Source organism: Bos indicus x Bos taurus, chromosome 20 (genome assembly GCF_003369695.1).
Source record: "Bos indicus x Bos taurus breed Angus x Brahman F1 hybrid chromosome 20, Bos_hybrid_MaternalHap_v2.0, whole genome shotgun sequence".
Taxonomy (NCBI): Eukaryota; Metazoa; Chordata; class Mammalia; order Artiodactyla; family Bovidae; genus Bos; species Bos indicus x Bos taurus.
This window is the reverse complement of record NC_040095.1, coordinates 35,857,226-35,877,759: the sequence shown is the minus strand read 5'-3', so window position 1 is coordinate 35,877,759 and position 20,534 is coordinate 35,857,226. Positions and strand designations below refer to the sequence as shown.

At 42.7% G+C, this 20,534-nt stretch overlaps 1 protein-coding gene across 1 annotated transcript in view; it reads left to right on the top strand.

The window, feature by feature from the left end:
• Positions 1-20,534, top strand: part of EGFLAM (EGF like, fibronectin type III and laminin G domains) — a 193,776-nt gene that overhangs the window by 73,096 nt on the left and 100,146 nt on the right. The window contains exons 4-6 of the mRNA XM_027520064.1: positions 103-129; positions 7,874-7,991; positions 9,547-9,682. Coding sequence (XP_027375865.1) covers positions 103-129; positions 7,874-7,991; positions 9,547-9,682 — 281 coding nt within the window. The remainder of the gene's footprint in view (positions 1-102; positions 130-7,873; positions 7,992-9,546; positions 9,683-20,534) is intronic.

Genomic DNA, 20,534 nt, shown 5'->3' with positions numbered 1-20,534 from the left:
ACATGGCAGAAGGGCAGCTACTCTACGGGTTCATTTTAGTTCCTGCAAGCTTTACTTTCCTCTCCTTTTCATGTTGTTGTTTTTTTTTTTTCTCCTCTCCAGGGACGATTGGATCATCAGATGATTTTTGTAAGTATGCTTCAAAAAGTTAAACCCTTGCCCCAACCCAGGAGTCAGGGGGTCTCTTTTCATCAAAATGTCGATTTTTCCTGCATCTTCCTCATCGATTAAGGCCCACAGAGAGTGCTTGGTTCTAGTGGAAGCAGCAAAGGCTGGGTATACGGGTGAATTTTTAATCATTTAGAAAGAAATGGCTTATATTTCACCTGGAAGAGTAAAGTTAAAAGCAATATTTTTAAAGTTTGAAGTAATTTAAGTTCTGCTCCCAAAGTGAAAAAGATTGAAAAGGAGAGAAAATATTTCAGTCAGCAAGCCCTCCTGCAGGAAGTGCTCCCTGACCTCCCCTTCTTCTTTCCTCACTTAACAATTCTAGATCTTGTTAATGAGACCTGACTGGGTACCCAAACCTGGCTGATTGACTTTCTGGACTGATTACCAAACAGAGGATTGGGTTGACAAATGGTTAGTCTGATTCAAATGAAGAATTGACCAAAATAACCTGGTGGTTGCTGCTGCTGCTGCTAAGTCGCTTCCGACTCTGTGCGACCCCATAGATGACAGCCCACCAGGCTCCCCTGTCCTTGAGATTCTCCAGGCAAGAACACTGGAGTGGGTTGCCATTTCCTTCTCCAATGCATGAAAGTGAAAAGTGAAATTGAAGTCGCTCAGTTGTGTCCGACTCTTATCGACCCCCTGGACTGTAGCCCACCAGGCTCCTCCGTCCCTGGGATTCTCCAGGCAAGAGTTCTGGAGTGGGTTGCCATTGCCTTCTCCATAACCTGGGAGAGTAGATGGAATTCCGATATTTTCTTTGGTACTCTGCCTATGTAAAAGCCTCTGATTTGGTTAGCATTTGGTATCCACACTTTTTAATCCCATGGACAGAATAACCTGGTGGTCTACAGTCCTGAGGGTTGCAAAGAGGTGGACACGACTGAAGCAACTTAGCACCCATGCACACACATCAGTTAAAAATTATTTGAATATATACCAGAGTACCAATATATGTATGTATTTGTAAATTATATATCTGCTACTCTACTAATATATTGTGTACATTCTAAAATCCTACCAAATTTTAAATGAGGAGATAAAATAGAAATAGAAAGTTCTTACATTTTCTTTGGGTATGTCAGTAAATTTTTGTCTTGCTAACTAAGGGGGAATAAACAATCACCCTGCCGTGGATTTCACTGGTCTGGCTGACCCAGAATAGTGATGCTATTTGGGTCTTACCCAAGGTTGAGGGATAAAGCAGACAGGAATCATGGGACTTGCATCTAGTCCCAGCTCAGTCACTAGAACGGGGGTAACCGTGGGAAAGTCTCTGAGCCTCTGTAAACATCTCTTGACTGTAAAACAAAGGGGCTGGTTAGTAATGGTTTCCACCTGGGGGTTTCTTTGTTCCCTGTGGCATATGGAAACATCTGGGCATTCTAGTGATCAAGCCTCAGGGATACTGACTGTCCTGCAATAAGGGTAGATCCATACAAGGGAGGTTTGTTCAGCCCCAAAGCCAATGCTGCCCTTCTTGCAAAACCCTGAATGATACTCTTTCTGTGACCACTCAGGAAATGGAAATCCTTCCAACTCTTCCCCCCCCACTCTGGCCTGCCCTGCCTTCCTTGCGACCTTTGAAAGAAGGCTGTTTGGGAGATAACCCTTTTCTATTTCCCTATAGGAAATGCCCTCCTGTAGGGACCACCTGACCAGACTAGTGAACAAGACAATATCCAACTTCATTTCTGGGAACAAATGACTTGGTTTTCCAGTAGTAGGAAAAAAATACAGCATGAATGGGGTTAAAGGTGAGATCTGATTCAGGGTCAGAGATTTAAGTTCAGAACCATTTAATATAGTTTCATCATTGCAGAGGGAACAGGGATTCAGTTAAGAAGAGTCCTGTCTTTTCAGGGGCTCCTCTTACATAGCTATCCAGGTTGTTTTTGTACATTGGGTCTAGTATGAAGTAGAATGAAAGTTTAGCGGTCCCCAAACCCAAGGGTTGGAGAAGGAAATGGCAACCCACTCCAGTATTCTTGCCTGGAGAATCCCATGGACGGAGGAGCCTGGGGGGCTACAGTCCACGGGGTCGCAAAGAGTCGGACATGACTGAGCGACTTCACTCACTCAAACCCAAGGGTAAAGGGTGGCACAAGGGTAAAGAATCCTCCTGCCAATGCAGGAGACGCAAGTTCAATCCCTGGGTCAGGAAGATCCTCTAGAGGAGGGCATGGCAACCCACTCCAGTATTCTTGCCTGGAAAATTCCATGGACAGACAAGCCTGGCGGGCTATGATTCATAGGGTCGCAGAGTAGACATGACTGAGCGCACAGGAGCATGAGACAAACACAAAATCCAGTTATTCTGCAGCAGTGCACCCATCTTTGCTCTCTCTCTAAGGAAAGGACGGGAGGGCCAGAGGAGGCTGGAATTCATTCAGGCTTCTACTCCAAGAAAGCAATTTCTTTTTCTTTGTTTTTCACCATTGTGTGCAGAAAGAGGTCCAAGAGAGAGAAGTATTTTGACTCATTTTCAAACTTCCATAAGACAACAAAACACTTTGTTTTTCTACTTTGAAAAGGGTATATTTAGCATCTTATCTAGTTTGATGCAAGGCTGAAGTAGTTGCCATGAGACATTTAAGGACAGCAGTAGAAAGATTTGTGGAATTTTATGCAGCATTTTACTAAAGAATTCAAGGGTTATCACAAGTCATACTCTTCTGAGGGATTCCATTTGGAAGGAGAGATGGAAGAGGAAGAAGAGATGGTTAAAGCACTGTCTCCAGCTTCTCTTTTAATAACCCCAGCTACTCAGTCCCCTTGACCTCACTCCCTTATGCTCACCTACCAGCCTGTCAGCTCAGGAAAAGACCAGAAAAGACTGGAAATAGTTTCTGGGAGGGTAACACTTCGCCTTTCAGAATATACCTGGGCTAAAGGTCATACTAGTAATTCCATGTCTAACAAAAAATTTAGTTGTTTTTTCATCCACGTTAAGAACTTCTATTACTGTAATTTCCCTTGATTTTTAATGATCACTTTTACATTTCTGATAGCATAAATTTCTTTGTTTACAGATAAAATAATCTGATCTTCAGTGTTTATATTATAAATTTTTGTTCATTAAATATTATTTAATATTTTTCACTCATATATTATCCAATTAGAACTTTGTCCTTGGAGTCAAACAAAGCAGGGTTCAAATCCCCACTATGCCATTTAATAAATATACAACCTAGAGCAAATCATTCACTTTTTCAGAATTCAGTTTTCTCCTCTGGAAATGAAAATAAGAGTGATAACTACCTCACAGGGCTGACGGAAGAATTAAATCAGGCTCTGTATGTTTCTGGAGCAGAGAAAACACTCAATAAATGGTAATTAATGGTAGCTGTGTTTGGTATTGACGCATAGCTAATATCTGCAGTAGTCTATAAAACTGCATCACCACCCCCATACTTCATACAGTGTAATAACTTCACGGGAGGAAAGAATCCTAAAGCAAAAGCCTGTGAGAGCGTTGGATTGGTTTGAAAGTGTATTTCTGCTTCTCTGGGGAAAAACTGGGAGTGGCGGTTGGGAGAGGAGGGAGACAGCAGTCTTGTTACACCTGCTGCCTCCAGCCTCTTCACCACCCAACTTGATGTGCACCAGGAGACAGATGGTAGGACTGGGATGCACAGATGCAGAGAATTAGAGCAAGGGCGAGGGTGGGGCCATGGGGCTGGGAAAACAGCACCATATGTTCAGCAAAGACCCTTCATGCAGTTACATGGAGGATGGAGTCGTTGGGGAGAGAAGGGACGGAAGATGGGAGACACACACCCACCCCTGGAGGCTGTAGAAATGGCCCAAGTAAGGATTCAAGGGAAATGAAAGGAGGAAGCAGGTCCAAAAGGCAGGTGGATGTGGCTGGGGACAGATTGATAAAAGGAAGTCAGCCTTGTCTCTGTATTACTAACTCCAGGTCTAGGGCAGAGATATAGAAGCTGATAATCCAGTTGGAGGGGTTATGAGGAGAAGCTGGTTCTTGATGAGGTAATCTGTTTATGTCAGACATCTTGGTTTCATATCTTTCATTCATTCACTAGTTCATTTATTCATTCATCATAAAAGCATTGCTTGAAAATTTGCTCCATGTCTGGTAATGCTATTCTAAGCTTTGGCACGCCAGAGGAATACGAACTTGTCTTGTGCCCTCAAGTGGGTGGGGAGAAGGTGACCAATAAGCAATTACAGTCTAAGGTGAGTGTTGCTACATTGAGGTACACCAAGGGCACCAGGGAAGCACAGAGGAGGGACACCCACCCAGACTGGGGTCGGGGGGCCAGAGAAATGAGGTAATGTCTCAGTTGAACTGAGTCATGAAGGATGAGCCAGGCAGACATGGAGAGAAGGGCATTTCTCATAGAGGGGGCCGCAGGTTCAAAGGCCCCGAGGCAAGGAATTGAATGGCATAAATTTGAGCCCTGCCAAGTTCTTCAGTGTGACTGGAATGCAGAATGTAAGGAAGGAAGGTGGCACGAGATGATGCTGGAAGAATAACCAGGGGGATGCAAAGATGGTATCGTATTTGGGGTTTAAGAAAATTGCTCTAGCAGTGTGGAGTCCAGATTGGATGTGCAGAAAGTATTGGAAGCTGGGAGAGTCAGAGGCATTGCCGTCATTATGGGGACTTGGACTTAAATGGCTGTGAAGATGAAACTACATGGACAGATTCATGTGATGTGAAAGAGTATTGGTACTCGATGGAAAGATGGTTAGAGAGCATGGGTGAACAAGTGTTGAGAATTCCTGGTTTGGGTAATGAGAGAGAGAACACAACAGTGAAGCAGTTTTTGTTTTGATTTTGGTGGCTGGAGGAGGAGTGGTTAGGTGAGCTTTGGTTATGTTGAACTTGAGTTGCGTGGTTGTTGAGTAGAGAAGCTCAAGAGGCAGTCATAAGCTCATGACTGGGGATGAAGAGGCAGCTTAGAGCTGGGGATGGAGGGAGGTGTCGTTCGAAGGTGCCAGAAGCTAAGGGAGTAGTAGATGAGCTCACCTAAACAAGGCTACAGAGTGAGAGGAGATGGTGAGGGGTGAACTTCTGGGAAAGACCAGCACCGAAGGGGCCAGCAGAGAATGGGGAGTGGGCGAGGGATACTTGAAAAGAGAAACCAAAGAAGTAGAAAGAGACAGGAGGAACAGACACAGTTTCCAAGGGAACTGAGAGATTTAAGAGGCAAGGGTGGGTCACAGTATTGAAAGCTGCAAAAAGTCGAGTAAAGATGGAGACATCCCCGCTTGGTGGACCGCAGAGTTGTTGTGGCGACTTTGGTAGAAACATCTCAGCCGTTTGTAGTGAGGAGAGGCCAGATGGGAGCAGGGTGAGGAGGGAACAGGAGGTGAGGAAGTGGAGACAACTTCTTCAGGAGGGTTGTATCTCTGGAGGGGTGACAGGGGCGCATGTGTGGTGGCGAAGAACTGATTGCTTTGAAGATGAGAGTGACTTGAGCACAGTAATGAAGGATCTGGTAGGTAAGGGAGAGGTTGGAGATACAGGAGGAAGAGAGGAGGGGAGACAGGTGGAACTCACAGGTGAGGCAAGCCCAGGACCAGTGGGTCACAAACCTGGCTGCCCATATTAGCATCGCCTGGAGAGCTTTAAACAGACTCAGGCCTGCCCCCCTGAAGTTCTGATTTAAGTGATCTGGAATAGAATCTAGCATTGGTATTTTATTTTTAGATCTTTGAATGATTTTAAAATGCTTTCAGGGTCAAGGGCTACTATAGTAAGTATTCAATAATTATTTGTTGAATCTTTTTAAAAAGTTTTGTTGATCAGTTGATTAGTTCTCCTTATCAACAATCAATATTTAGTCATTTGCAGGGGATGTTGTGAAGAGACATAAGACAGGATGCCTGCTCTCAAGTGGCTTGTAATCCCATGGGAGAAATAGTAAACATTTTAATATATGAAAGTGCTAATTTAGTTGCGTGACACTTAGTGGGTAAGATTGAGTCTGTGTGGTCGGTGTCAAGGGGATATTTGGGCCTCAGAGAAGTGGTGGACCTAGGTAAGTGGAGAAGAGGAGGCGTTTCAGTGTCCAAGACAGTAATCATTACAATCCTGTTTCTTGAGGATGGCCTTGGAACCAGTGATTTACATACATTGCCCCAAATGCTGTAACTGTGCAAGATAGTTATCCATCATCCCCATTTACAGAGGAAGAAACTGATGCTCTGGGTATTTAATGTGAAGGCCACAGCTAACAAAAAGTGTCAGAGTCAGGATTCAAGCCCAGGACTGATAGATTCCATGCCTGTATCATTTTCACTACAATGTGCTGAGACCAATGTGCCCTAGGCTCCCACTTACATAGCACTGAAGACTCCAGTTGGGGCGTCCCTGGTGGCTCAGATGGTAAAGAATCCACCTGTAATGCAGGAGACTTGGGTTTGATCCCTGGGTCAGGAAGATCCTTTGGAAAAAGGATTGGCTACCCACTCCAGTATTCTTGCCTGGAGAGCTCCATAGACAGAGGAGCCTGGAGAGCTACAGTCCAGAGCATCGCACAGTCAGACACGACTGAGCGACTGAGCACACAAGCACACACAGGCCTCAAGATGGAGTGAGTCCACTTCAACTGGGGCTTCTTGGTCAAGGCTTCTGTGCAGGTGAAGTTCACACACACATATTCCTCATCAGTCCTCGTGGTTTGCAACGTGAAAGTGTTAGTCGCTCAGTTATGTCCAACTCTGCGACCCCATGGACTGAAGCCTGCAAGGATCCTCTGTCCATGAGATTCTCCAGGCAAGAATCCTGGAGTGGGTAGCCATGCCCTTCTCCAGAGGATCTTCCCAACCCAGGGATCAAACCCAGGTCTCCAGCACTGCAGGCAGGTTCTTTTCCATCTGAGCCACCAGGGAAGATCCCACCATGACCCACCAGCAGCATCACTTGGGAACTTCTTCGGAATGCAGATTCTTAGACTGCTTCCCAGACTTACTGAATCAGAAACCCTGGGGGCCAGGCTTAGCAATTTGTTTTAAGAAACCCTCATGGTGATTCTGATGCAATTTGGGAACCAAAGTTTGAGTCCCTCCTTTATGGATGCAAATCAAGACCTCAGTTTGCTGTTGTGGCTAGTACCTGAGCATCAGTGATATGCAAATGCAAAGAAAGGGCTGGGGGATTCCAACCCTGGAAAAGATCCTTACCTGAATTCCAGCAGCCTAGTACTCTTATTGAAGAACTCAGATGTTAAGAGCAACAGCTGATAAGGTGAATGAGTCCTAGTTCTAGGACAGTGTATACATTCCAATAAAACATAATTCACTAGTCTTTGGAAATACGTCATGATGCTTTTCTCTTTGCAAATTAAAATACTTGGCCAATCCTAGAGAAAGCAAACGACTTCCCAGGTAGCTCTAGTGGTAAAGAACCTGCCTCCGAATGCAGGAGACACAAGAGACGTGAATTTGATCCCTGGGTCAGGAAGATCTCCTGGAGGAGGGCACAACTCCCACTGCAGTATTCTTGCCTGGAGAATCCCATGGACGGAGGAGCCTGGCGGGCTACAGTCTCTAGGGTTGCACCGAGTCAGACATGACTGAAATGACTTGGTACACATGCACACAGAGAAAGCAAAACAATCTCCCAAGCAAATTTCTCAAGGGCCTCAAGATGCAGCCCTCATGGAAATTGTCTGGTTGGCCTCAAAGGAACTTCTGATCATTGATACATTTCATGTTTGGTCATCTACAGGAGGAAGTGATTGGAGATTTGAAACCAGGCACTGAATACCGCGTGAGCATGGCAGCTTACAGCCAGACTGGCAAAGGGCGGCTTAGCTCTCCTCAGCATGTTACTACTTTGCCCCAAGGTAAAATGGGTCTGATTCATTAATAATAAGAACTGTTATTTAGGGCTATTCATTCATTCCTCCATTCAGATATACCAATGAGGACCGACTCTGTGCCAGGCTACACTAGGCTCTGGGAATTTAGTGGTGAACAAAACAGGCACAGCCCCTGCCCTCTTAAAACTTAGCAGGATGGGTCAAGATATTATCTATTTAGTGTGTGGCCATAGATAATGACAAGTGTTTTCCAACATGATATAAGATCTTCTTTTGTAAGATCCGATATAGAGGTGCAGTAAGAATTCCCTAAGGACGTAACTGCTAAGTAGACATCTGATAAGTAAGTGGGAATTAAGAAGGTGAGGAAGAGGGGTGGGAAAAGAGATTTTACAGGCCAGGGAAATCTAACAAGTGCTCACTGAGGTGGTGGTGCGGTGGGTACGGGGGGACGCAGGTGGTCTGAAAGCGTCGTTGCTCTCAGGAGCTCCCTGGGGAGGGAGAGGTGCATGGTTAGCGTGTAACTCAGTGTTATCTGAGTCCACTCATGGCTCTGGAGCACTCAGAGGGAGCACTTCCTCACCCCAAGTCTTAGGAAGGTTTCAGAAAGAACCATATCTTTGGCCTGGCTTTTGAAATCTGCATAGGATTTTGCTAGGAAGAGGAGGCAAGAAAAATATTTCTGGCCGAAGCAACAGTGTAAAGTTGGCAGATGTGAAAGTCTGGATGTGAAAATAGTAACAGCAGTGACCTTGGGGTGATAGAATCATCCTACATCTTCACACATGAGACTTTCCAGATGTCCTACCATTGGCATGTATTCTGATGATGGGGGTGGGGGGAAGGGAGGAGGTCCACACACAGAAGAGTGGAAAGTAAGTGCCGTTACATTAAGCATTTCATTTTCCTCATAAGTAAATATCAAGGGGCTTCCCTGATAGCTCAGTTGGTAAAGAATCCGCCTGCAGTGCAGGAGACCCCAGTTCAATTCCTGGGTTGAGAAGATCTGCTGGAGTAGGGATAGGCTACCCACTCCAGTATTCTTGGGCTTCCCTTGTGGCCCAGCTGGTAAAGAAACTGCCTGCAATTCAGGAGACCTGGCTTCGATCCCTGGGTTGGGAAGATCCCCTGGAGAAGGGAAAGGCTACGTCCCTCCAGTATTCTGGCCTGGAGAATTCCATGGACTGTATAGTTCATGGGGTCTCAAAGAGTTGGACATGACTGAGTGGCTTTCACTTTCAAGTAAATATCAATTCCAACACGCGCACAGAGGTCTTAAAGGGTACACAATACTGTGTGTCCTGGGGTCAATAGTCTGCACATAATTTAATTTAGTCAGATTTCCAGCCAGGGGAGCTTGGGGAGGAAGGGAAGATCAGCTCTTATTGATAAACCTTATACAAATCCAGTGGAGAATCCAGTTATGATTTTTGGGTGTATGCTTATTTTGGTTTGGACTTTGAGAGGCTGTTCTGAACAGAGATGTTTAGGTTGTAGAAAGCACGTTTTTTTTGGATACATGAAACCTCTCCAACGGCAAAGACTACAGCCAACTCCAGTTGTTTGCTGTCCTGCCTAGATTCCTGCCTGCCTCCAACAGCACCCCAGCAGCCACACGTCATTGTGGTTTCTGATTCCGAGGTGGCCCTGTCTTGGAAACCTGGAGAGAGTGAAGGAAGCTCTCCTATTCAGTACTATTCTGTGGAATTCACCAGGTAAGTCTGTGTGTCATGTTCAGAAGCCAAATGTATTGACCTCAGGTATTCCAAACACTGTAGAAGTCTCCATTGCATGTGTATTGAAGAGATGACAAAGGCTTGGAGGCTTGACTTGAGCCAACACCAGTCTCTAGCCTTCTTTGATGGTGGGTCATCTGGTAAACCTATCTATACTCACCTCTTCCCCATTTCCCTGCCTCAGTCAGACTGTCCTAGGCTCTGAAAACTCCCGAGGTACCACTGCCAACAAGCTTTTCAAGCTCACCACTGCATTTCAAGCTCAAAACATAACTCTCTGGCTCTGAAATACTATGATTGAAGTGTATGTTTGATGGTGTTTCTCGAGGGAGAGGAAAAAAAAAAAACCTTTAAAAGCAACTGCAGGGCATTGTTTCCTTTACATCCATATTGCTGTGGGGTAAGTTTCTTGGTTTGGTTTCAGCTTTTTTCTCTCATCTACTTCTCTAGCTCTCATATTCAGCTCATCAGAGGGCAGAAGAGTGATTAGAAGTTCTTCTAAGAACTTACAGGTGTAAAAACATGGATTCTCAATGCTGCTGTGTAATTTTAAGCAAAAACAAAAACCCGAACACCCCAACCAACCAATGAGCAAAAGTAATTCCCCATCTAGGACTCTTCCTTTGAGCTCTAGTTGCAGCTGAATTTTGAATGGAGCACCTAGCTAAGGAAAACAAAGTTTGTGGAGTTGGTGTTCTCTACATTAAAAGTGACAGGGTTTGTCTGAGGCCAGTTGCTTCACGGATTCATAAAGAGACTTATTTAGCACCTCATTCCTGAGGCTCTCTGAAGCTGGGACAAAGGATTCTGCCAAGATTTTATTAGCTCTGCTTCCGTTTCTTGACTTCCTAGCCTGTTTTTTGGTAGTAGAAAACAGATATTTGTTTCTTCAGAGAAGTCCTGCACTGAGTCTCTTTAAGGCTTGAGTACAGAGCTTATTTCAGGAGGGACTTATTGAACTGTAAGTGGCAGGAGCTTGAAAGATGAGACCATAATGTACTGGTCCCTGTGATGGTCAAGTCCTGTGACAAATCTAAATTTGAGGAAGATGAACTCCGTGTCACATCAGCAGTCTGTCTCCCTCCGTCTCTGTGCAGTGTTTCCCCCTTTATTGGCTTTATTTTCAGGCTCTTCCAATAGTGTGGCAAGATGGCCACCAGGCACTGAAAGCTTGCTGTCTACTAGCCTGGCTCCCCACGGAGAAGAGTGGGTCTTTCTCAGTGGACACATTAGAGCCTTAGTATTTATTCTAGTTGGCCAAGCTCCGGTCCCAATCATAGTGGCCAAGGAGAAAAGTATCCTAATTAGCCAGGCACTTAAATTCCGAGTTCTGGAACTAAGGACTGGTGGGTCGCTCAGATCTGAAGTATACCAACTGAGGGTTCCTTAAGGTTGCATTCTTAAAGGAAAATTGTGCAATTAATGGAAAAGGGAGGAACAGATGCTGGGAAAATCTAAAAATAAATAAAAGATGTTCTCAGCAAAGCTCCAGACCAATGCCCTTCATTGAAGATAATCTACAATCCTGCTGTTGAACAGATTTGGTAGGCAAAGCCCGGAATGTGCCTGGAGTAGAAAGATTCTAAGCCTGGTTCAAATAGTAAAACTGTGACAACAGAAGTTCTTACAACTTAGCTTTCTCATCTGTAAAACTTAGAGTGAAACTTATAATTTCTAATTTACTTGCCCAACACAAGCAAAGCAAAATGTAATACTTTCAAATTTTGAAAAATGTGCAATGTTTTTCATAATAGCCCAGCAGATCATCTCTGTAACTTCCAGCAAAAATGATGGCTATCATTTACTGTTAATTTTGTGGTAAAACCTGTGTTTTTAAAAAAATTAAGTCTGACATATTGGTAAAAGGTGAAAATTACAGTTTCTTGACCTGTATGTGGGCTTCCCAGGTGGTTTAATGGTAAAGAATGTTTGATCCCTTGGTCGGGAAGATCCCCTGGAGAAGAAAATGGCAACCTACTCCAGTATGCTTGCCTGGGAAATCCCATGGACAGAGGAGCCTTGTGGGCTACTGCCCATGGGGTTGCGAAAGAGTTGAACATGACTTAGGGACTAAACCACAACAACCTGTGTCAACAAATGAAAAGTAGAATCTGAAGGCTGGATTTAGAACCAGAACTGGAAGGGAGTGCTTGTTGCCTCTTCTGCCACCAGCAGGGGGCACTGTGTAAGTCATTTCTCCTCCTTTAGCCACACAGTTTGAAGTCTCCAAAAGGAGAATGTTTTAAGAGGACTTTGGTAAAAATAGACTTATTTGGAAGAGGGAATGAGAAAGTCAGGAGAGGGATGGAGGACATACGACTTGTGTTACAGAAGTCACTTCTAAAGGCAATGGGGTTTCTAAAGGGGTCTGACTCCATGGAGTTCTCTTTGGAGCACAGATTTACTCTTGAATTTGCTTATCAAAAAGACAGGAGCCATTTTCCCCTGGTAAAACAAACTTCCCACCCTTCCAGGCTCGGCTGGCCTGTGGATTAAGGAGGTAGGTCTAGGGATCGAAGGAGCAGTGACGTGAGCACAGTGTGTGCTTTTTTTCTATGCTGGCCTTGAGAGGCGAGTTAGGCTCACAGGAAACTCTGTATCGCAGCTGCTGCTGAATCAGAACAAGGACAAGTGACACAGGCCCCAAAAGCATTGACTACGCTGTCCTTATATGGGTGATAAGTAAATATGGGTGATAAGTAAATATGGATGATAGCTTCTTCCCACCTTATAGTGCATCATGAGGAGGACCAAGTAAATTCACACACGAGAAAGAACTTCGTAGATGTCAAAAAATCGAAACAAGTGTAAGGTGTATATGGGTGTTATGTACCTACATTTAACAATTGTAATTCTTCTCCAGCAAAAGATGCATCTTAACATTGAGAATGTTATTACCTCTAACATTTGAGGGACTCAGACCCCAAATTCTGTGTATAAATATTTTAAAGGTTTATACCATTTTAACAAACTGTTAAATTTTTTTTTTTATGTTTATCTTAACAAGTATGTCTTTACAATGTCCTGGAAAGCTAGGTTCAAACTGAAGTGTTCCAAGTGGAATATGATGGAATGGGGAAAGCTAGCTTCTGGTTCCAGCTCCTATACTAGGGATTCTGCTTCTGTTATCTCTTCCGAATACGTACTCTAAGTCAAGTTAGTTTATCTCAGAACCTCCATTTCCTCATCTGTAGTATTAAGCTAATGTGACCTTCATTGAAGAATTGTTGCTTATAGTCTTCAAAAAGTTTATTCATAGTAGACATTCTGTATCTGTTCCTTTTCCCCATGCCACTATTTCCCCTTCACAAAGAAAGATATTGGGACTCAATTGCTTAAGTTGCTTTGCCAAGGTAAAATGACTGGTTAGGGACAAAATGAAAATTAAACTTCAGGTCTCCTGATTTCCAGCCCAGTGCTTTTTCCACAAAGCCCCACATCCTCTTTGCATTTGTGATCCACCTTTGGAGAGGTAAGCATGGACTCAGCCCACCTGGAGCCCTGCTGGCTGAAGAAATGGGAAGCCTCATCTTAGGCTGCTACTTGCTGTTATTCCAGAAAGAAAGCTCTCACAGCTTGTTGTGCATTTAGAGTTTGGCTGCAAAATAAATCCCGACATTCATTTGTAAACATCTCAGACTCTATCCCATTTCAGTCGAGAGCCTGAGGATATGTGTTTAGACAGAGCTTTCCTGGACTCTCAATCAGAAACTGCAGTTAGTGTGAGAGAGACTTTGGGGGTCTTCAGTTTTCTTTTTTCCCAGAGAGGTCTGTTTAATGCTTAACATTGAGGTTTTTTTGCCCAGATACCTCCTGTGTACAGAAACACCTGTGACAGGTCTCTATGTGAGCCAAAATGTTTATTTTATACCCAAGAGGCAGGCTTTTGACAGCCCAAGGCTAAGAAATTGTAGAATCAGTGTATTGCCAGTGGTTATCCTCAGGTTTCACCTGAATGTGAAGTTCTTGTCTGAGTTCTATCACTGGAAGATGAGATTCCGGTCCTCTGTCTTGGTAGGCGCTTATCCATCAGTTGCGGTTCTTATTCAACAAGGATAATGATATCAAAGGCACTGTTACAAAATAGACTAAAAATTTTCCGAGGAAATATTTAATTGGCTAATAAAAGATTAACCTGAAAAACTATAGATGGGCCACTGACTGCTTTTCTGCTAGTTTTGTTCATATTTGGACACTTCATATATGTGTGATGCTCTGAAAGGGGGCTTCCCTGGTGGCTTGGACAGTAAAGAATCTGCCTGCAATGCAGGAGACTCGGGTTCAATCCCTGGGTCTGGAAGGTCCCCTGGAGAAAGGAATGGCAATCCAGTATTCTTGCCTGGAAAATTCCATTTGGACATTTCATGTATTTATCATGCTGTCTTAAGTTATGGGCTTTAGGACCAAGCAAAGTTTTGTTCCTCATCCAGCTTCTATATCCTGTAAATTGGAGGATACCTACGCATGAGCACCTTAAACAGACGCTCTCAATATCAGAGATGAAGTTTGGTTTCTGACTTAGGCAGGATGACGCTTTCAGATGAGAGTAATTTTCATAATCTCTCCCAAGGTTGCCCTGGGGGCTATTCATTAGCTTCCTTATTTACAGTAGATTTTAAATTTTTAATCAGTGTAGAAAATATTTGAAGAAGCAAATTCTAAGTAAGCCTGCAGGCTGTAACATATCTTGCAATGATTTTAAAACTTTTTCCTCCTGCTTTTCTAGAACAGAAAAACCATGCATTTGAGGTAGGAAAGGTATTTTATTTCTAAAGTGATACTGAAAATTTCTTTGTGGGCAGCAATCTTAGTGTTTATTGAAATATGAACCAAGCATAAATATAGCTACCTATGTTTTGAAATATTTTGGCTATAAATATCTGAGAAACTTTCCTCCTTCTGCCTAAGAATTTCCCTAGGGTAAGTGCTTTTCTCATAAGCAAAAAGTATATACTATGGTGGCAATGAAAATCCAAAGGCCTGGAAAAATAGTCCTTTGAAGTTTCAATTGAGGTAACATGTTCCATGTATGCTATCTATCAAGTTGGTTAAAGGTAAAAATAGTTTTTATTTAACTTACCTATACAGTAAGTGGAGAAGGAAATGGCAACCCACTCCAGTGTTCTTGCCTGGAGAATCCCAGGGACGGCGGAGCCTAGTGGGCTGCCGTCTATGGGGTCGCACAGAGTCAGACACGATGAAGCGACTTAGCAGCAGCAGCAGCAGCAGCATGCAGCAAGTCCCCTACATATGAACCAGTTCTGTTCTGAGAGTGCATTCGTAAATCCAATTTTTTTCATGTCCAGCAAAGTAGGTACCGAACTAACACAATTGCCTATATATGACTGTACTATAAGAGGTTTATAACATTTTTCACAAAAATAATATATAAAAAAAAATAGAGAAAACATTTTTAATCTTACAGTACAGTACCTTGAAGAGTGCAGCAGTACCTGCTACCTCACCACTGCTTTTGTGCTTGCTTCTAGACATCCTGAGCTTGAAATAAAGATTCTGTACTGCTGTATCCTGTACAGTACCGTACAGTAAAGTACACAAAAACACAGCCACTTGTAGCGGATATATGCATGTGACACCAGACATGTGAACTAACTTACATGATTAGCCATGTGAACACATGTTCACATTTTGAAAGTTCACAACTTGAAGGTTTGTATGCAGGGAGCTCACTATGTAGCTTTTTCTATAGGTGTAACCTGATTGATTAAAATTGCTTCAGAGCTTTGCACTGTCCACTGTTAGAAAGGACAGATGAAAACTTTTCAGTAATTTTCAATAAAAAGGCCACTAAGGCTAATTTTGAGTGCATGTGAAAGTTCAAAACATTTCTGTGTGTTTTAGGGACACAGGTCAAGAAATGATCTCTAAATCTCAACCCAAGACAGGAATACTAATAAATATGAAAGAGAAGTGCTGCCTCTCTTTTCTCTTTCACACCTTTCTGCCTAAATAATTCCCTGGTCCCTTGCAGATGCCTTCCCTAATAAGACTTGGAAAATTCATCTTCACGCAGAGCTGCTTTTAAACTAATTGTAATGTCTACATATTGGTTTTACTTGAGAATCTCAAGGTCATGCACACCTGGGTGGGTTTTGAAAATTATTTTACAAATTGATATTTTTGTCAAAAGTCATCATCTGTCTTTCCATCCCATCATCAACTTCCTTGGGCTAGAAGTAGCAAGTGAATTTAATTAGTTTCCTCTTAGGCATTGACCCTGCAAAGACTGTTCCTGAAATGCAGATCAAGTTTGGGATTCAGAGTGGAAGCTGAATGGATTATGGATTTTCCTTGAATAGTTTTAAGGGATGACATTGTGACTCATGGTCAAGGTCACCGTCTTTGAAGGTTAAGGAAGTGTTCCATTCAGAACTGAGTCTTACAGTCCAGTATTTGGTATTATCTCTCGGGTTCAAGTTTGTCCACATGTGAAATCAGAAGACACAGTTCTGAGCTGGCCTCTGATCTTGGGGACAAGTGGCTTGATTCCAGTTTTAAGCTTTCTTACATGTGAAATAATGCTGAACAGTTTGACTTCTAAAATCTGATGACTCTGATTTTCTGTCCTTGTGATCCTGCCTCCTTGTCCAACGCTAGTCTCCACCATTTTTAAACCATAAGATTTTAGCTAGATTACTTAACTTCTCCGTGCCTCAGGTAGAAGAATGGAGATAATTTCCTTACCTCACAGAGTTGTTATGAGATTAAATGAGTTAATGCCTACATAATGCACAGAACAGCACTTGTTATACAGTAAGTGCTCAATCAGTGCAAACGATTCTTAGTAAGGCTTTTATGATAGGTCTTTTCTGTTTTCCTTTATAGCCGTGTTCTTTCTTGTCTAGAGGTCTTTATGCTTGCTATCCTCTGCTAGGATGGTTCTTCCGCTTCTTTACCTAGCTAACTAACTGTTGTTCATCCTTCATTTCCTCTGCTGAAGTACCACTTCCTCTACGAAGCCTTGCCTGAATCCCTGCCCCCACCTCAGACTAGGTTAGGTATACCTGCAACATTTACTAGCAACACTTAGCACACTTGTTAATTACTTGATCAGTGTCTGTCTTCCTTGCCAGGACATGCAGGTAACATCTTGACTTGCTCCGCTCTGGAATAAGATGCCTAGCATGGAGGAAACATAGCACATTTCAAACAGGTGCTGGAGAACCTTTGGACATAGGCAGTCATGGGATTGAATCCAGAGACTGTCAACAAATAGCTGCCAACTTAGCAAGATCCTTAACCCTCTGAACCTTACTTCCCTTGGCTGTAAAGTAGGGATGACAACTGTGGATACTTCAGGAGGGTTGTGAAGATAAATAGATGTCTACTTCCCAGGTGGTGGAGTAGTAAAAGTATCTGCTTGCCAATGAAGGAGATGCAAGTTCAATCCCTGGGTAGGGAAGATCCCTTGAAGAAGGAAATGGCAACCCACTCCAGTATTCTTGCCTGGAGAATTCCATGGACAGAGCAGCCTGGCAGGCTACAGTCCACGGGGTCACAAGGAGTCAGACAAGACTAAGTGACTGAGCACGCACAATGTTTAGAAGAGTGGCTTGTGGAAGAATGTTTTTAAATGTCAACTCTTTTCTTTGCCCTGAGCCACATGGAAACTTATGGCCACACTAATCACAGGAGATTCAGTGAATCCTTTAGCACTAATTTCCAAGGCCACAACAGTAACCAACATCCTTCCTTAACAACTATAGAAAAAAAATAAACAGACAAAACCCAAACTGGATCTGCACGCATGTCTCCTCTCCTTCCCCCCAATCCAAAGCTGTTCATTGCTTTTGTTTTCTCATCGTAAAAGGGATAGCGGTATGTGGTAACACTTCAGATAATACCTAATGCATAAGACTAACTTGAAGGCTCCCATTGTGATTTTATTTCATATTGCATGATAACTTGTATTTTGGAGACTTTATAACAGGCAAGTGAATTGCCAGTTGCCAACCTGTTTCATAGTGTTTTACTAGAGTTTATAGCAATAACTGGGCAAATGTCTGTAACATTTAACAGTGATGTAGCTCTGTGTTGGTTTTCCTGCCCCCAAAAGTATAAATTTGATATAGTTAAAGAATTGTCCTTACACAATTAATTAATTTTGGAGAGAGTAGGAAACAACAACAAAAAACCCCCTTTCTTGTCATCAAAGTATTAAGAAAGTTGTGCTAATTATAAACCTTCCTTGCCACCAACAGTAGAAGTAGAAATAAGCAAGAATAGGCTTGTTTGGCTGTCGGCTACCATTTCACCATTTCACCATTTCATGTTAACAAGTGGTGGTTTGTGAAAACTCCTTTTTTATCTTTAGTTTCCAAATTGAAAATTTCAGAACCACCTTCCAGAGTAGTGCCTCGTCCTAGAAATTCTGATAGCCATCAAGTTTCTCCACTCAGGCTCAAAAGGAAGGGCGATTCTGAATGTTTTTGCAGAAGTTTCACCTACAGTTCTACAAATTGATCGCTTAAAGCTTCAGTGCCTCCTACTGTGAGCTTTCCTGATGTAATCCCGGGTCAGATTGATGGGAGGTGACACAAATCGAATTCTTGCATACCAGCATTGGGAGTCATTTGTAAACTGTAAATGAAAGTGAGCTCTCTAGTTGCCCCGCCAGGGACAAATTGCCAGCTGAGTTTAGCATTACTCCATTCTATCCATCTGTTTGTCGTTTGGTTGGGTTGAACCAATTCATAAATGAAGAAAGCTGAAGGTCAAATAATACATCGTTTTGTTTTTTTTTTTTCCTTGACTGTGATTACTTAGCAGTTTTGGACTTCCTCTGCAGTTCATTTTAATGTAGAGCAAATCCTGCCTAAAACCAACTCTGTAAAATTGAGAGACTTAGAGACCTTTCTGAGCATGAGATTTTCTTTCACTCCTTTGTGTTCATTCTGGATAATCTATGGGATCTTAAAGCAGGGTGCTTAACCTGCAGTCTGTATGTCCCCAAAGGGTTCATGGATAGAAGGCCAGGGGTCCCTGAACTTTGATTGGACAAAAATTCATCCTTAGCTTTACCAGCTGAAATTTAATTTATTCAAATACAAATATAGTCAACTGCAGTGGCATTAGCAATTCCTATGCCTTTGTCATCTTTAGAATCATAGATATGTTCTTATCCCGTTACAATTGTTGCATATATCTCAAAGTTCCATTTATGCATATTACTAAGATGAAATTATTATAGTTAATGAATCCATATCTAGGTATTATTTGCTGCATTAATGAAGAAGTATAATGATATGTATATTGACTTATCATAATTTTATTATTGTTTAGGTCATTGTTTCTAGTATATTTAATCTGGTATAGGTTTCCTTGGTAATCCTATGCATTTTATGCATTTAAAGATATTATTCTAAAAAGGGATTCCAGGCTTCTACAGATGGTTAAAATAGCACAAACAAGGTTAAATAAAGACTGTTGTCTTAGACCAAGGGTTGACAAACTCTTTCTACAGGGCCAGGTAGTAAATATTTTGTGCTTTGGCAGCTGTATGGTCTTTATCTTAGCTATTGAACTCTGCCTTTGTAGCCAGAACACAACCATAGATAATACCTAAATAAATAGGTGTGGTTGTGTTTCAATAAAACTTTATAAGAACTGACAGCCAGCTGAAGTTTGCCACCTTCTGGTTTAGGGCATCATGTTATTCCCAGTGTCCAAGCCTGAAGATATTTCAGTTCAGTTCAGTTCATCCTTATGTGCACACATTCATCCAAACATGTACATATCGAGCATCCTCCGTGTGCAAAGCATGTGCAAGAGATTTTGGGGTGAATGGGCTGCTACCTTTGGTGGAGCAGTCCAGTGGGGAAGGCAGAGGAGCAGAGTACAGAGTGGTGAGTGTTGTGGGCAGGGGTGGAGGTCCAGGGGCCTAGGGGAACACAACTTTGACATTTAACCCAGTTCTGAAGGAATCTGGGAAGGCTTCTCAAAGGATCCAAGAAGGATACATCAGTGATAATCAGGAACAAGGGGAGAGAGGAAGTGGCGTGGAACGGCTCAGGCTAAAAGAAACTACTCTAGCAGTGTCTTGGAGGCAAAAAGAAAATGCTCTTGGACCTGCTTAGAAGCCTGGAGCTCTCTGTGGTGAGAGAGAAGCCTGGGTAGGTAAATGAGGTTTGGAGCAGGAAAGGCTTTATAAAGGATCTCATGTTCGTCCTGAAGGGAATAGGGAGCTATGGGAAATGTCAAGTGGGAAAGGGATTGATAGAATTTGCATTTTGAAAGATCATGCAGACATTCCAGGGATCACAGAAATGAATAAGACAATAAGCATGTTAATGAGCTCACAGCCTACTAGGGAAGACAGAAATATAAAATTACATTAGAAGGTAATATATTCAGTATAATGGTAGAATCAGATTTAAGAGGTGAGAGAGTCCAGAGAAGAATCATTTCAATTCTCTTTTGGAAATGATGCTTGGAAGGAATAACATGAAAGAAAATATTGAAGGAAGGAGCTTCCAAATAATCCAGGGTCCTCCAGTAAACATTAAATCATGGAATTCTAGGTCCCATATTGAGGGAAGGAGGACACGTGTATCTTGGATTGTACTCTAATTAGGCTTTTGGTCCACTCTATCTCAGGCCCCGAAGGGTGGCCTCCACCGTCAAGGCCACTCTGGATGGTCTATGAATCCCCTAGAGGGCTGTTTTCTGCTCCAACAAATTCCACTCTCAAAAGAATTTTCTTAGCACTTAGCCTAAGCATTTCTTAGCATTTAGCCATCCCTAGTCCTGTTTCCTAGTTAATGTCTGTAGCATGCTTGAATGTCACTCCTCACCTCAGCTCAAACTTTCT